The sequence below is a fragment of the Lampetra fluviatilis genome, chromosome 5, assembly GCF_964198595.1.
Source record: "Lampetra fluviatilis chromosome 5, kcLamFluv1.1, whole genome shotgun sequence".
NCBI lineage: Eukaryota > Metazoa > Chordata > Hyperoartia > Petromyzontiformes > Petromyzontidae > Lampetra > Lampetra fluviatilis.
The window spans coordinates 6,957,432-6,976,089 of NC_136279.1; the positions used below are offsets into that span (position 1 = coordinate 6,957,432).

The 18,658-nt window shown below is 40.6% G+C and overlaps 1 protein-coding gene across 1 annotated transcript in view; it reads left to right on the forward strand.

Annotated features, from left to right (window-relative positions):
• LOC144932482 (uncharacterized) overlaps window positions 1-18,658 on the forward strand; it is a 65,222-nt gene that overhangs the window by 24,077 nt on the left and 22,487 nt on the right. The window contains exons 20-23 of the mRNA XM_078856597.1: window positions 3,283-3,432; window positions 4,425-4,514; window positions 7,326-7,427; window positions 17,731-17,953. Coding sequence (XP_078712723.1) covers window positions 3,283-3,432; window positions 4,425-4,514; window positions 7,326-7,427; window positions 17,731-17,953 — 565 coding nt within the window. The remainder of the gene's footprint in view (window positions 1-3,282; window positions 3,433-4,424; window positions 4,515-7,325; window positions 7,428-17,730; window positions 17,954-18,658) is intronic.

The following is an 18,658-nucleotide window of genomic DNA, read 5'->3' on the forward strand; positions in this document are numbered from 1 at the left end:
TAGATTTGAAGCTTTCGTGACTGCAAGGATTCATATTCTTAGGTTTTTTCGGTAAAGTCACGTAGGTAAAACATTAAAATTAATACAAGTAATCTTTACATTAACTGGAGGTTCTTGCTACATGATAGGCGACGTAATCAACTGCCTTATACAGCTAACAGTGGTGAGTGATATCTGAATTGATCATCGGCTTTCCCCCTCACCAACCCAAACTGACCATACATGGTGAAGTATGGTCAAACAATCGCCACAACTGACAGTATGGGGAGGCCTTCATCCAGAAGAGCATTGACAAGAGGGCTGTAAATTATCACTATATCATTTTGTACAAAGTTGATGTGTTGTCAAATGTAGCCCATGGTGATGTGGTGTACCCGCACACAAACCTTGTGCAATACAGTCAGCGCAGTTTTGGGGTCTCCGACATGAAGACCTGGAATCAGTTACCGGGGGCAGATGTTCTGGATTCATCCTTGAGTCGGAGGAGCCAGTTTTGCAACAGACTGAAGCACTTCTGGGCTTTGTGCGAATTGCGCTTTCGAAAACCAAGTTTATTTATATTACTATGTTAAAAGTATGATCAATGCGCATTCGTAATTGACTGGACTCGAGTGTGTGACAACAAGTGTTCAGACTTATAAATGAACTTGATATGATACTGAGGCAAAGCAAAGCTCGCAATGAAAGCATCTGTTTTGCCTGCAGTTCGCTTTTGTTTTGACTGTTGTCCATATCCAGTCCATCAAGACCAACTGGTGCAGAATGTGGATTGATTCTAGAAATACAGTTTTAAATCGTGGCATGCCTTGCCACTGTTGGACATTTCCACAGCTATTTCTCAAATCAAGGCAATGTGTCGTGAAAGAGCAAATATTCATCATCATCATGATCCGTGGGCAGATGGCCGTAGGTGTCCACTGTGCATTTCGTCGTTTGTTTCCACTTTCCTCTGTCTTGTGCCAATATGCTCAAGTAGTGCACATGTTTCTGGCACCAATCTTTTATGTCGTCAAACCATTCTGTGTAAGGTCTTCCTCTCCTTCGGGTTCATTCCATTGTTCCCAATAACACACTTTTAATTTTGCTGTTGTTGCCCATCCTACATATTTGTACAAATAATGCAAGTTTCCTTCTCATCACTGACTGCATCAGGTCTTCCATTCGCAACCTTTTTATACTACTTTGGTCAATTTGGGTCTTGTTTAGATGCAGTATAATTCTATAGCAATACATTTCGAATGCTGATAACTTATCTCTGTCAGTCTTTTTCAAAGTCCAAGTCTCGCAGGCATACAAAGCTGTAGTGAACACACATGTTCTTAAGATGCTCATTTTGGTCTTGTAGCCGATTTGCTTGCTTCTCCAGATGTTATTGAATCCTACCGTTACTCCTTTTGCCTTTGCGATCCTCGCTCTTATGTCTTATGTGCAAATGTCGTCTCATGTCAATAGGCTTCTCAAGTATACACGTTCCTTTACATTTTAAATCTTTCTCCTTTCTGGTATTACTTCTTTCTAGATGTTCTTCCTTCCGAACACCATCGTCTTTGTCTTTTCCATGCTAATTCGCAGTTCTGCATCCTTTCCTGACTTCTTCTATGTGGTAAAAGAGAAATTATTACAAGTACTCATGTGCGTATTTATACACTCTAATGAACACTGAAACAGATTTGTAAAAAAAAAAAACGTAATGTTGTACAGCATTTGCACCTTTGTACGTGTGCTGCTTTTCTCTATATATATAAAAGGCAAAGTTGTGAATATGTGTGTCTGTTCAAAATGTTTAGCGTACTTCCCGACATGCAACAAACTTGAGATTTGCCATGTCGGTACTTTCCAGACTGTACACCATGCAAAAATTATGAAAATACACTTTTGGTTTTTTTTGGGGGGGGGCTCAATAATGCATATATTGTTTGCACGGCAAGTGAACGCATTGTGGTGTAGTGGTTAGCGCGCCGCGCTACGAACCCGGCGACCCGAGTTCGATTTCCGCTCACGGCCACCACCGGTAACGATTATTTCAACCGGTCCTGGGCCTCCCCTAGGTCGACTCAGCCTCAAACGAGTAACTGGTGTGGTGTGTGAACATTGCCACTGGGGAGACAAAATTCAAGCCTGGTTATTTATGTATTTCCCATTGCGACTACAGAATGCATGTATTTGATGTGAAACTTACAACCAAATATTGATTTGAAGCTTTCGTAAAGTCACGTAGGTATAAAATAAAATAAATCACGACGTTTCGGGCGCAATACGAGCGTCCGTCATCAACCAAAGTCGAAACAACAGTCAGTCTACTGTTAAATAAACTTCTAATACATATAATATAACTGCATTTTTGTACACATGGTGTCTCCGGGGTATTAAAGTTTTGCATGTTAATGTTTCGCCATGCAGCTTGTTTGCTGAAAGGGCATGTTCAACTAATGCATTTGTTTTACATAAGCTGCTATGTCAATAGTCTGAGCCTTCAGGTGTAACTTGCTTGCATGGGGGAGCAGTGGAACAGTGGCTACTGCACTGTACTTAAATTCCAGTTAGATTCCTGGTCATGCACATTAGTGGACATCGGTGTTTGAACCTACCCAGAGCCTCTGCTCGGTTCAACTCTTCCTTAAATGAGTACCAGGTGTGATCAGCAGTGAGGAGACATGCGGCCAGGCATGTTGCTCGCGAGCCACGCTCCCTCGGGTGGCTTCCATCCTTCGTAGGCATTTGCTCATGGCACTTACCCCTACAGTCTGTAAGGCCGAATGGCGAGCAGGGGTGTACTGTTTGCATAACAAAACTACACATGCTTTAAAGTTTGTATTCTAAAATTTGAAGAGTAAAAACAATTACACTTGTTGCACATATAATCTGGCCAAATGGCACTGTGGCTGAACACATTTTTTTAAGTTCAAATCTTGTTTGGGGGTTGATTAAATGAGAGCCACTTTGTGGGAAATCAACGTTGGTTACGCTGTGCCTCCCGTAATATAAATGTCGGATTTACTGTCATTGTAGTTTTTTTGTCATTCTGTAACATAAGGGTGTGTATTTTTTCATGTAGGTTTGTGATTTATGGTATTATCACACTGCACTTTGAGACACTTTTGAACTTGTCATGCGAGTATAATAAAATAATGATAAAATTATGATGATGATGATGATTGCTTCTACTCGCTCAGGACCACCAATGGAAATGAGCACCGGCCCACTTGAGTTTGAGCATGAAGATGCATTCACCTTTGAATCCCTGTGGCAAAAGTAAAATAAATCGGTGCAAACTGTGCGTAGGCGATCATGGACCTGCAGGCACAAGTGGCATCTATCCACGAGGAGGCTTCCGAAAAAAGTTTGGATGCTGAGAAGAGGCTGCACGACGCCGTCACCAAAATGCAGGGTGACCTGGAGGCACTTCGCCAAGAGCACCGCAGCACGCTGCAGGCACGTTCGCATGCCTGCTCGCCTGTCGTTTGCCTTAATTGATTAGCTAAATCATTCAGTTGCTCATGGAAGAGATGGCTGCGTGGCTCAAGGGTCAGAACGCTATAGTGGTCTCAGCCGAGTGATTGGGTACAAAAAAAATCGTAAAATTTGGGTCTGCATTTAACTTAGCTAAATTCCACCTTTGAGAATCAAACATTTTGGTTTTACTGTCACACAATGAACATTACTGTCAGAGGCAGAGCGATTGAGAAAGTGCTGCCCCTACTCTGTAGAGCAGGGGTGGGGAACCTTTTTTCTGCCAAGGGCCATTTGGATATTTATAACATCATTCGCGGGCCATACAAAATTAAATTTATGTTGCTATGAAAAAAGCGCCTAGATCTATTGCATTTCGAGTCGTGCGGTTGCCTTGGCAGGGCCAGACTAAATGATTTTGCGGGCCTTATACGGCCCGCGGACCGGACGTTCCCCACCCCTACTGTAGAGCATAGGTAATTTTAACGGGTTTAAGAGGCAGCTGAATGAAATCCACTTCTGTGGGTCATTCTTTGACACAATGGGTTGCACTGATCTGCGGGAGATCTGCATGAATATTTCGCCAAATGATGCCACACCAATAGCACAATAGGGCTAAAATCGAACAATTATGTTTTTACCTCCTTTAACATACAAAACTAGAATTATACAGATTGCACACACATCGTGTAACCCTTTTAACAATTCGAGTTCACAGTGAGGTTCTTCTGTGTGAAAGATATTGTGATTCAATTTGTCGCTCTTTGAAGAGCAGTATTTAATGTGGTCACTCAACAATAAGAGTGTTTGTTTCCATGCTTGAGTGACAAAAATGTTGAAACCCCGTGCATGTCTACACATCACTTGGTATGATTTTGCGTGATTTTGTGCGTGCATGTAGTTTATTATAATTGTAACACGAGCCTGCACTGCTTGAACATGAGATTGTTTATGGTCTTGACGGGCCCTGACAGGAACTGCATGGCCTGAAGGATACCCACTCGCGGCTGTCGGCCTCCTGGGAGAAACAACTACAACAAATTGGGCTCAAGCACCAGGAACAGGTGAGCATGCCAGTTCGTTCTAGATTTGAAGCTTTCGTGACTGCAAGGATTCATATTAGGTTTTTTCGGTAAAGTCACTTAGGTAAATTTTTTTTAAAATTAATAAAAGTAAAATAAAAATAAAATTAAAATCACGACGTTTCGGAGCCAACACAAGCTTCCGTCTTCAGGTGGAACCGTCACAGAACGATTGCTGTATCAAGTAAGAGAAATTCCAAGAAAACAGTCCTTGTATATATACTGGTTGAGGGTGGGAGGAGCCAAGGTAGGCCCCTGGATATTATTATTGAGGTTCGGTGCGGCTGAAGCACGCTGCTAGGAATGAGCCTTTGTTGTGTAGACTGGTTGAACTGAGAAGTTCCAAGAGTTGTTATTTCATTTTATTATGTTTTATTTTTATTATTTTATTACTTCCCTTCTACGTGACTTTACCGAAAGAACCAAGAAGATTGTTAAGGTGCGGCTGATGTAAAGGTGCGGCTGCTGTAAATTGGTTGCGTGCGAGGCTTAATTCTATATGGTGTACAATCATAGTTATAAAAAGAGTAGTCACAGTTACCATGTCTCTCTAGTTTATGAAAACCATCTCATGTCGGATTTGCGGGAGCACAGGTGTACTCGGTGATCCTTACGCATGGGTATCTGTAACTTTTCCATTCCAGTTAGTGCGTACGAAACAAAGGAAGTCATGTTTAAGGCAATGTAAACTGCATGAACACAAATTTCATTGTTTTACATATCTGGAAGCTTCAAGTAAAATGCATTAGTATGCGAATATAATAAATGGGAAGATTAATAATTTTATTACGTACCATTTACAAGGAAAATTGCAAATGATATGCGAATGTAACATTTAGGATATGATTTGCTTTGAGACTACAAAACTTGAACAAGGCAGGAAAAACAAGAAACAATCGAAACAGAAAGAAAATTCTCTGCTCATTAAATAGAATGGTGAAAATCCATTGAATCCCTTGGGGTTGAATTGTTAGATGTCTAATTATGACGTTAACTGCTGTTGCTATTTCAAACGGTTTGCACAATATGACGCTTATTTCCTTTTTATTTGTGCACCGTACGGACAAATATATTGCTGCTACAATAGTTGCACCAAGAGTGAATGTGTGTGCGAGTCTGCTCTTTTGACTTGGCCTCTGAGCGATGACTTTTAGTGAACACAATGCAGCACACTTGACTGAAGAGTCAAACAGAAATAATGTGTTCCTCTACGAATTTCTGAATTTGGCTTGGAACCTATGTTGGATTTCGCTGATTTCAGTGTACGCATGAAATTCCATTTTGCAAACTTAACATTGTAATTAGTTAGATTTAAGGTGGAATGACCCAGCGTGTTTATACTACTGCAAACATACATGTTTTTTTAAGCCAAGAAGAAATTCAAATTGTCCACCTTCATGCTGCATTGGTTTAATGCAAGTATTTAGTTTGGATAGTGTGTTTAGTGTTATATTGGCTTGTTATACATGTCTTGGAAATGAGCTTGTTCGTACATTGTATGGCCTGAGATACATGTGTACATGATCATTGTAAAAGTAATGATCTTTAATCGTGGACCAATACTTTGGTGAATCAGGCATGGTATTCATTTATGGTTTCATATTTAGTCTTGTTGCATGATTTCAAAATAACATATTCTTGGGTCTTTCGGTAAAGTCACGTAGATAGGTTCAATGAAAATAACAAAAAACGACGACGTTTCGATCGCAACGCAAGCGGTCGTCTTCAGGAAAAGGGGGGTTTGCTTCCAAGGAAAACTGTTTATAAGGGTTTGAAATGGACGTAGCCCAAATGTCAGCAACCAATGATAATGTAAGTGTTTGGCAGCGAGCCTGGCGGTGGTTCGTTTTCCACCAATCAAAGGGCTGCCAGGTGAAAATTAGCACATGTTAAAGAGAGATTAGCATGTTAATGGAAGAACGCAGCGCCGCAACCAAGGGGTCAGCGCGCAAAGTGACTGTGAAGAAAGCGCAAATTTGAAATGGGTGTAAAGCACAACTAACATCGGAAGGTGGTAGGATGGGAACATCATAGCCAATTATGACTTCAACTGTTTGATAACGTCCTTCCAGTGATTGCTCAGTTTGTACCCATTTTCTCGGTTGAAATTGTGTCTGTGTTTATATATATGGATGGCTTCATGAACGATCTTTGTTGATAGCCAGTGGGCTTGCAAAGTACCTTCGTCTTAGAGAAATCAATTTCGTGTGAGCCAACAATGATCAGCCACGGCTGAAGTGTCGGTCCTCCCGTGTTTAAAATCTGCCTTATGCTCACGAACGCGGTCCGAGACATGTCTTTTAGTTTCACCAATGTAACTACTGCCGCAGACACAGCTTAGTTTGTAGACACCGGGGTATTGCATGTCAGGTACTTTGCTCGGGTAAATAGATGTTAAATAGATATTTTTTAAACATGAAGAATGCTAGGGTAACATTAATGTGATTTGTGCTTATAATTCTGAGTATTTAACAAGTAATATTATAAATATAATATCAATATAATATTACTTGCCTGTTCTTTAAGCGTGTTATTCATTATTCAAACTACATCTGTTTAGCATCAGCTCCGCATGCTCCTCCTACTTTATAGCTCTAAAATATCTGCCAATGGGGCACAGGGCCCCACGTTAGACAGCGCAAAATCGAGTTGGCAAGTGAGGCTCTCAAATGTTTTCTTCTGAGTTAGCATTGACCTTTCTTAAATAGTTCCAAGTATTTTAGATGTCTTGCTTTGACCATGACGTTTTTGGGTGAGATATCCCAGCTCCACCTGGTATTAATTGCCTTGCAGGTGACGGCGCTGCGGCAGGAACATGAGAAAAAGCTGAAGGGCCTCATGCCGGCGGACGTCCGCAAGCAGCTGGAGGAGACCATTGCGTCCCTCCAGTCACAGGTGACAGGCAGAAAGACACATGGGGGGGTGATATCAACTCCACCACTGGCTGCAAATTGGACTTCAGGGTTAGGCCGTATGTTGAGCGCATCTTCTCTCAAGCTTTTGGCACCACGCAATTGAACCAAAGTGAGGAAACTCACCCAGTTCATCCTGATTGGAGACCAGGTGAGATTCCTCATGTCATCATCCAAAGATACCAGTCGTAGTGCGTGGCACAAGCTTGAGAGAATATATGCTCAACACGCAGCCTAGCCCAGAAGACTACACTCGGATTACGAGTGGCTGGGAAAACCTACGTACGTGCTTATTCCACCACTGGTTGTGGGATTAAATCCTCAAAAGCAGACATGCTCCATTCTAAAGTTTTACTCCTCTCCCCTCTCCGAATGCATTCTGTTTCAAATGGAATTGTATGAAAGCCATGGCAGCTTCTCTTGTGACACCACCGCTCTGTGGGTGCATCACGAGCGGGCAATTAAAGGCCGCCAAAGATGCTCTGCTTCTTTAGAGAATTCCCTGAATGACCAATTATGATTCATTCTGCCGTTCCAGGTGAACTGCCTGCAGAAGCGTGCCTCCCTTTTGCAAGAGCAGTTGGATAATCAAAAGACCCTGTAGGTAAGGCACAGAGCCCTGATCCATTGTGCATCAGATGGGCTTTGACATTTCCCTGGAGGAAATGTATAACTAGAAAATTGTAATAACTATCGACATATAATGATTGCAGAAAGCCAGTCATGGTTTATTGTGAATTTCTGTTGTGTTTGCACAAAGTTTTTTAAATAAGGACAGTTACAGTTTCCAATAATTATGTGATTTAAATGCCCATCGTGCTTATCAATAAATGCATGATATCGATCCATGGTCTCATAAATGTCGAAAATCCCCATAAAACTCAAAGCAATAAATTTACAATCACAAAAATGACATTTGTCCAACACTAGGCAATTATAATTTTATAGAAATATATGGTGAACAGACATTTTAAAATTTTATATGCCATTGCTAAGCTGCAAGTCGCACATATAATGCCCCCTCTAAGGGTGCGTGGGGCGGTTGTATGTGTTTACATATTGATTTGTATTGCATGTTGTATGGACTGCAGATAACTGCATTCGGCTGCCGACATAGGGCTGCGATCAGTCAAAGATGCCTCCAGGGTCACCCTGCAGGTGTTTGCAATTCCCAGCCCATCTGTCTGTACATACACACTGACCACAGGGCTGTGACTGGCCTTGTCAGCTCACCCCTCACTGTAGCCCTCAGCATCTAAAAAAGCCAACCATATGGTTGCTTTGCAGCCAGTTACATAAGCATTGTAATTGGGCTTATGAATACATTCAGTGTATTGCAATAGCAAACTACAAAATGTAGTTTGTTGCAGTTCACTCGTATTTCCAATAACTACCTGCATTGATGTCTGTCTCGTGTGATTACAATCTAAATTATATTTCGAGAATACAGTACACTGTATGTGCAGTGGAGTTTGTGTCGGCTACGGATGGGGAAAGGTGTCAAAATAATGGAACATACTGTGATGACGTTTCATTGGAGGTGTGAAGGAGTCTTTGAGAAACAGACAAGTGTTGTATTAGCATACCCCGACTAAAAGCTACCCGAATTGGTGGCACTGTCGTTTCAAATGTTCAAATGGCTAATAGGTAAACGAGTTAAAACCCTGGTCAGATCACCGACTCAACTGTCTTACCTTTGTGTTTGATACATTTAAAGTGGCTTCTGTCATATGATTGTGGAATTCCCACCACTGGCATAGAACCATTTATGGACATGACAACCACCCCCACATTCATTTGAATAGGGGGAGACCGACTTGATTGCTTTCTGATCATGCACTTTTTGAGAGGTTACATTCATTGACTACCTATTGTGACAGCTATGCAGATTTAACAGGAAAAACATTCTGCAGTGACATATGCTGTTTCCTTTTACAAATTAGTGGCCTATTGAAAGAACAATTTACTTTTTTCATGTAACATTTTTCACGTCGGATCATTTCTCTGCATGTAAGTTAAATTATATGCCATTTATTATGGTATAACAACAGATGTGTATTTATAATTTTAATATGGGAGTGTCTTTTTACATAGTCTCTGTACACCAATGGACACATACATGCTTCACATGTCTATAAATGGACCAAAACAACATCATAAAACATTAATGGTATTCTGAAAAAGTTGTGCCTGACAATAATGATGAATGTGAAGTGTAAAATCAAGCAGAAATGTATTGGTTAATATGTTGTGTTTGTGCTCTTTTGCGATGTTTACATTGAGTGGGTGTGTTCGTTCATAACAAGGGCCCACCTATCGTCTCAGGAACTGATGAGGTCGCGATTCCTGCATAAGCTCATGCTCATTGTAAAGTAATTTATGTTTTACAAACTATATTTATTTATATATGAAACACTCATTGATTTATGTGCATAAACAAACACACGCTTGAGACTATTTATCACTGAAATACAAAGGCTAATCGCAAAGTCCATCCCTGGTTTTAAAGTAATGTATTGTGATGACAATGTTTCAAAATATTACTTAAATTGTAAAATAACACAACACGTGTTTACAGTTGCGCTTTCCTCCATCTACATTTTAGCTACATAGCCTTTATTTTGTTCACACATTTGAGTGGTATCTTTAAAAAAAAATACCAAACGATTTGCAAATATTTTACCTCAACTTTTCCAGCTGCATTTTTATCACCGTTAATGTCATCCTGTAACCTTGAAGGTTGACCGAAGGAGTATCCATCACAAACACTACCGGTTATTTAGATGCAATTGTCCATTATCACTGTCTTCTCAATTTGTTATGATTATCCAAATGTGCAAAGTTAGAAAAATTGCGTACAAATTACTGGAGTATATTTAGCGATCATTGCCGCTTTTGCAAAAACTTGGTAAGACCCTCCTGAAAAGGGTCTCGAGACTCGGTGAGACTTTCCTATTAATATGAACTAGCTTGTTTGCCCATCCAAGGACGGGTGTATATTGCAGTAAATCTGACATTAAATAGAAAAATTGTTCAGCTCATGATTATTGAGGAGGGGGGTTGCCCCATGTGTAGTGACGTCACCCGCTAATGGTTATTGGGGAGGGGTGCGGCATGTGGAGTGACGTCACCCCCTCATGGTTATTGGGGAGGGGTGCGGCATGTGGAGTGACGTCACCCCCTCATGGTTATTGGGGAGGGGTGCGGCATGTGGAGTGACGTCACCCCCTCATGGTTATTGGGGAGGGGTGCGGCATGTGTAGTGACGTCACGCCCTCATGGTAATTGGGGAGGGGTGCGGCATGTGTAGTGACATCACCCGCTCATGATTATTAATGAGGGGGGGGCCTCATGTGGAGTGCCGTCATGTGATGGACACACACGCATTCTTGGCTTATTATATTAGATAGGAAAATAGTGCATTCCCTCCCATCAGAAAAATACATTTTCAGATGTGTTGTCCATTGGTATTGAAAGAACGTTAAATTCTGCATGTTTTTATACTATGACACAAAAACTAGGGAAGGACTTTATTATCACTCTGTTTTACTGCATACCAAAGCCATTAAGCTGAAATAAATGACACAATCATTTGTATTATGTTGTTTCAGTGATTATATGTTATTGTTGAAAACATTTCCAATTTGTCAATTCCTATGATGAATTACATGTGTGTCATGGAATGCACTTAACATTTAAAAAGTTGTCAAAATACACAAAGGAAGCAATGAAACTCTACAAGATAATGTCATTGATAATCATTGTGTTTTAATTTATAATTATGGATCGGAAAAGATGGATTGTGAGCTGACCTGTGACAGCCACGCATTGAGTTTATTTTTGTTAACCATGTTTATAGACATGTACGTGTACGATTGTTGTATTTTACTGTCATATTTTTGTGAAGTGTGTTCTTTGTATGTAGTTATATTTTTATGCATACGGTATTTAAATTAAGTTGATATGGCTATAAGTATGGCGATTTTACGTGTGTCAAGTGTTATTTTTATTAAAAAGAAACAATATTGTATTACTTGGTGTATATTTACAATAAGCACGATGGTGTGTCAGTAATTTCACTAGACTGATAATCAAAAAGTTATGATTTCAAATATGACTCTGGGGTGGACTCAGCCCATCATCCCTCCAGGGTTGTTAAATGAGTGCTACTTTGTTGCAAATCAACAGTCCATGGTCATCCTATATAAGTCTAGTCCCATTCCATGGCAATATGGGATTTCCACCACTGGCATTGGGCCACTATTCCACAATTCCAGATATCGTTACATGTATCATGGCAAATATCAATCACGAGTAAGACTCACTGCCCAATGGTGAGAACACACAGGTTTATAATGAGCATCAACATTATTCTCTTGATTCATCAGTAATTGTTATTAAACATGTAAAGTGTCCAATGGTCACCATAATTGTCACTAAAGCTGTAGATTGCGAGCTGTGTAAGGTTCAAGTATCATATCCCAACAACATTGATATCTAAAAATCCGCTGAAAACCAGACGTTACAATCCTTCTGACATGAATTGCCCACTGTGTGTTGTATACAGGATGAATTGAAGGAGTGCTGGTACATTACCCACAACGTGGTAGCTCATTTACACCTAATTGTTTTCGTCTTGGGAGATTGAACTGCACAGTAAATGAGATGTGTGCATTTCAATTGATCTACTTAAGTGCACACATCTGATTTTAGACTGCCATGTCGACTGACCAACCCCACGATCACATCTCACACTCTCATTTAGTGAATGAGAGTAACATGTTAGTAAAATACATAAATAATGATGTGGGTGGATTTGGAGGATTTTGACGTTTCAACTGACATGCTTGAATGGGAATGATGGGACGACACTGATATAATGTAGCATAAACATTATTAACACAAACCACAGTTTTTTTTAGGCTATAGTAATATGTCTAAACCACGATATTTTCTGAAAAAGGCTTATCTGAAACAGGAATATGAATGCCCTCTTAGTAAAAAGAATCCTTCTGTGTTACAGTTATTTAATACATCATTATGTAAACACATTAATATTCTACGCAGAAAAGATATTTAATTGCAAGATTTACTTCAAGTGTATGAAAAAAATAAGGTGTAATAACTGGGCATGTAACAATTCATCCACATTAATTAGATTTTTACAGTTTGGGGTCATAATTACATTTTACTATGTAAATCTTTGTGTCATTCCTAATCTTATTTGTATTGTTTCTTGTTCTCTTTCTCCTGTTTATAATTGTGTTTTCGCCATTATAAATATAACATGATAATATAATTAGCATACAATCTAAATAATAAATTATCACACCATTCAATGCATGAATTGTGATCCTAAAAGTCTATTTCAATTGATGAAATGCCAAGCAACTTAGAGGATTATACAAATAAATATTACAAATTGGAAAACGTACATATTTGAGATTCTTCCTCATCAAAGCAAATTTTGTCTGTTATTGATTATATGAGCACTGTAAGGTGAGATGTTTTCGTTCTAGATTTGAAGCTTTCGTGACTGCAATAATTCATACTCTTAGGTTTTTTCCGGTAAAGTCACGTAGGTAAAAAATAAATAATAATAATACATAATAATAAATAATAGAAATAAAATAATTATTTGCTTTCTATAATTTTTTCTATTTTTATTAAAATAATTATTTTATTTCTATTATCTTTTCTATTATTATTTATTTTTTACCTACGTGACTTTACCGAAAAAAACCTAAGTATAGATGTTTTCGTATTTGTATACCTATTTCACAAATACTATTCTTGTCAATGGAGAAACAAAACATTTGTCAAACTGATTTGAATTTGCACTCAGTGAAATGTGCTCATTTTATTTTACACAACTATTTGTTAAAGTGTAATAGTCATTTAATTTATCATTGCTAATCAAGTATAGAAAACCGAAAAGATAATGCTATATTTACAATTTTTATGGGATAAGTTATGCTCATCATGCTGTCTAGAGGCAAACTACTTTATTGCATTCATTGTTGTTTTTTGCAGATTGTCATACATTAATAATACTTGAGTTTGACATGTTTCTGTTGCAGAGTCGCCTTGCCAAATGATAGGGTGTGCTATAAATTGGGAAGAAGCCATATTCCGTTTTGGTCGTGCCATCTGAAATGGCAGCAGATGTGCGTCAATTAACATTACATCGTGGATGGAATAAATAATTGAGTAATGCGGTCCATGTTAATCACTTTGAGGCAGTCATATAACCTCTTCTTGGTTCTTTCGGTAAAGTCACGCTGTCTTTCCGACAGACCTGTTCTTCACCTGAGGACGGCTGCTTGCGTTGTGGCCGAAACGTCGTGAGAATTATTTTATTATGTTTTATTTTTATTATTTTATTATTTCCCTTCTACGTGACTTTACCGAAAGAACCAAGAAGATGAATCCCTGCAGCCACGAAAGCTTTAAATCGCAGTCATATAAGTTGCCGTTTTTTACCTCAATGTAAAGTGTAGAATGTTTTATATATTTGTTTTATCTTTGAGTATTAATGTGATGATGACCCTGTGAGTGGAAGATTTGTGCCAGAAAGGCGCAAATAAAAATGTTCTTCACTTGCGTTCTCCAATGCTTTCTCCAGTGTCACACCTATGGTGGGGCACGATGATAGATGAACTCACGAATGCATTTAACTCAATGTCCGTGTGAATATGTATTTCTCCGCGTGCATGTCGGGAATCCCAACAGTACTGTGCAAGGGAAATAATAAAAATATAAAACAATAAAATTCTCACGACGTTTCGACTGCAACACAAGCAATCATCAGGTGTGAAATCCACAGAAAGAACATTTTCTTCCAGTCGAAACGTCGTGAGAATTTAATTGTTTTATATTTTTTATTATTTCCCTTCTACGTGACTTTACCGAAAGAACCAAGAATATGAATCCCTGTAGTCACGAAAGCTTTAAATCAAAATTTAGTATTGTGCAAGTTGGAGAAATCCCATTGGAGGGGGCTGTGTTCAGAACAGTCTGCGAGTGTAGCACTACGAGGACAAGTACATAAAACATATAGCATGAAGGGGGTCAGCCACCCACATATCAGCAAAGAGGTTTTTAATCCAATGCTTAAAAACACGAAAGGTATACAGGAACAGGGTTGTACTGTATTGCATTTTGTCATACAATTGCATTGACCCGTTTGTGTATTTACAAGATATAGCCAAAGATCGCAATGAAAATGTAAATAAAGTACAGGATTTGTCATTGTCTGCAATATTTGTAGTGCAAATAAATAATAACCTGCATTTCAAGAATGTGGTTTAATCCCCTGTTAGAAAATAAGCAAACAATCAAGTAAGCTTGTTGTGTTTCCACGAAAACATGTAATAGTGTCTTTACTATCAGGTGCTCAAAAACATGCTATGGAAGTGCTAACATATAGTGATATAAACACGTGTATTTTTTTTTACAACTTTATTTTATTTAGAATCCTAGTGGTAGGTCAGCTCAGTATCACCATAGGGTAAATAAAATAAGTAATGCTTTGTGGGACGTCAGTAGTGGTCATCCAATTTAGAGGCTGGCCGCAAAATAGCAATGTGGAATTGCCATCACTGGCTCTGTATTCGCAAAGATGAGCACGGTCGTTTCACACTCCTTCGAAAAGGGAGATGCTTTGACTTGTGGTGAAGTTGGTACTGAACTATCAATTGTAGTCAAATTGTATCAGCAATGTAAATCATAAGTAGTGTCACCTCATAAATGTCACATTTCTTGTGGTTTATTCAAGTAACTTACCCAGTTTATTAGATGGTTAAAAAGGAGGCCTTTTCCACCAGTGGGGAATTTGACCAATGTGAGTTTTTTTTTAATGTACCATTAATAATGGCTTATTCTTGTACTGCAGTTATGTCACCATTTCATTAGTATACCGACCATGTATCCATTGTATAACATTAATACCTTACAAATTAAATGAGATATTTCTTATTAAGTGATTGCTATTGTTATGGCGACATCGTAATGCACTTCTTTATTTACAATGTTATGTAATTAGTCATCAATCAACATTGATTCTTTCACTCAATTACGTGCACTGCATCGTGTGTAAGAATCGATGACCTCCGATGTATACCAATTATATACATTTCAGCTCTTAAAGCAAGAGAGACAAAAGGAGACTATATAATGAATGCTAGAATTGAACAGCCACCCATAAATCGTGACAAGCTATCAAATCGCAGAAATCCTCCAGTCGGGGTGAATCATTAACTGGTAAAACTCATACCTGAGCGTGGGGGATATTTTTGCTTAAAAAGGTGGCGTGCTATACTGTACATTAGTACAGTCATAATACGTACTGTAGTAATTACAAGTGTAGTGGGTTTTTTTTAATTATAAATTAATGTTATTGTTACATACCGTACCTACTTTATTACATACCTTATTGGTCACCCCGTGCCCTTATACACCTCAACGTTCATCCTATAAAGTCTCATCACAAGGGAGAAACACAAATAGACAAAAAACATTTACCCATATTAAAACGGCTGTACGCCGTATGGACCTGAAAACTAAATTTTCCTGTTTGAATACGGGGAAACCGTATGGGTTGACTCGGTACGTTGTTAGCTGTGTAATGATATTTATTTGGTCATATTTTTTAAAAGCCAAAGTGGCTCTACGCTTAAACGAGTGTCGGAAGGTGTTTGCCCCAAATCAGTGATGTTTTATCACACATTCGTGCAAAGCGGGGCTGGTATCTTAATAACAAGACCACAGTTGACTTCCCACGAAGTGGTACGATTCTACTCTTGCGTACGCCAATTTGTTCAGGAGATGAATTCCAATATTGAGGTCTGCTGGCCACGAGAGGGCTTCAGGAGAAAGTATGTGTTGTTTTGCTATTTCTCCGTTGAAGGAGAGAGGATTACACTGGTTTACTATATGGTCCAAAGTTTGGGTTGCATTTTTGACAGTTGCATTGTGGCTTCTTCCACTTTCCATTCATGAAGGCGATGGGCGCAAGCAGCCTGTTGATTTTCCGATGCGGTTTATGGTACACCGGTGTCTTCGAGGAATGTAAAAGCCAGAAGGTGCCATGTTTGGGTATCGAATTATGTGTTTATTGTGGACGTCTGCGTTGTGCCATTCTGTTCGCCAGCGTTCTTCCGAATGTGTGAGATTCTAGGATAATGGTACGAATTTGGCTGCATCATAACTTGTAAAAAAAAAACTTTCAAATGGATAATTGCAACCAATAATGAGTGTTTAGTATGTTGGTAGAAACTGGAGTACACGAGGAACCCCCACGGATACAAGGGAATCACATGCAAAGCTGCACAGATCGATACAATAATCCACTCACTGTAATTATATATCCGTGCCAACTCATAACCCAGCAGGATTTGAAGTTTCACAAATATGCGTGATCCACCGATCCTTGCCTCCAAAGCTCCATGAACCACGGGTGTGTGCCACCACGGGTGTGCCACCACGCCTGATTAAAGAGAGAGAGACAAGCCAGAATGTTGTGGCTGCCCTCCCACCTCAGTCAATGGACCCACCAACTTTCCATTGCCCCAATACTCACTCACCCAGTCAACCTGTCGAGTCTTCTCGGCTACCCTCCTCTCCCCTCCCCTACCAGTGCAAGCCACCCTTCTTTTCGCCCTCCCACTCTCTTGCCACGGCCACGCCCGCCCGACAGCCCGCCCGCCGCTCGGGGAAATGCGCCTCTTTTCAACGCCGGACACATTTGTATGGTCGAGACTTGCACAGGCGAGCCACTTGGTGAGCACCGGGGAAACGTGTACACAAGAGGAACACCGTAGCCGGGGTCTTCTCTGTCTCAGCGTGAACTCGACAACAACACCATCATCACCATCATCATCGTGGTCATCGTCATCATCAGCAGCAGCAGCAAACAACAAGATGTGCGCCTGAGATTTTGTTGATTTTTTTTGTAGAATGTATCACGCCACTACTCTCCCCCTATCTCCCCGTTACCTACCTTCCTAACGATCTATCGACCTGCCTATGTATCTTCTTCATACCTACATATCCACTCGGCTACCTGTTCACCTACGAACCGAACTTATCACTCACCTATCGTCACACGTATCTACCTATTCCTTGCTTATCTTCCTGTCTTATCTTCATATCTACTTACCCGCTTATCTACTTACCTTCCTATATCACAACCAACCTCCTTATCTCTTAACGATCACTTCTTCCCTATCAGTTTACCCACCTACCTGCATCAATACATACGTACCTACCTTCCTACCTGCTTACAGATCATCCTGCCTACCCACCCAACACGACCACCTCACCCTCCCAAGCTCGCCTCCAGAGACCCGGGGCGGTTGGACCCTGGTCGCGAGGCGTGGGTGAGGAGGAGACGCGGAGTGGGTGAATGTCCACCTCCAAGCCTGGGTGAGAAGAAGGCGAGGAAGAGGGGAAGAGAGAAGGGGGAGAGAGCGCGGAGCGACGTGGAACGAACTCCGGCGGAGGCACCAGGTGGGAAACCCAATTGTGTCACCCCCGTTGTGTGCGGGTGGCGTTTCCTCGGTCCGCTCAGCCACCGGCCATCGATGGCACTTGCATGGGGGGGGGTGGGTTTGTGTGTGTGCGCGTGTTGGTGGTCGCGCGTGGTGCCGGCCTTCGCAGGTGCTCGATAACAGCACTTGCCCCAACAGTCTTGTACAGGCTATACGGGGCTGTGGGGGATCTTTGTTTTTGACGTTGTGTGTGGGTGGTGGTAGCTTTTAGCGCTGCGCTGCGCCACCAACACCGTCTCACCCGGGTTCGATTCCCGTTCACGGTCAACGCCAGTGACGATTATCTGAACGGGTCCTGGGCTTCCCCTCGGTCGACTCGGCCTCAAATGAGTACCTGGTGCGGTGGGTAAAATATCAGCACTGGGGAGACAAAGGCGGCCGGGTGTGGTGCTGGCCACCCACACCCCCTCGTGTGTCACGGTGACGGCCTTCATAGGTGCTCGCTAACAGCACTTGCCCCAACGGTTTGTGCAGGCTATATACGGGGGATCTTTTGCCTTTGTGTGTTGAACTTCTTTCGCACAGTGCTAATCAGAGGTGCGGGTGAAGGACAATAAACTAAACACATCAAGCAGTTGTTAAAGAAATGCGTTTTCAATCTGGATTTAAAAGTGCTTCCTAATAAATTTGAACGATGATTTGCAGTTAAGGCCCCTCGCCGGGA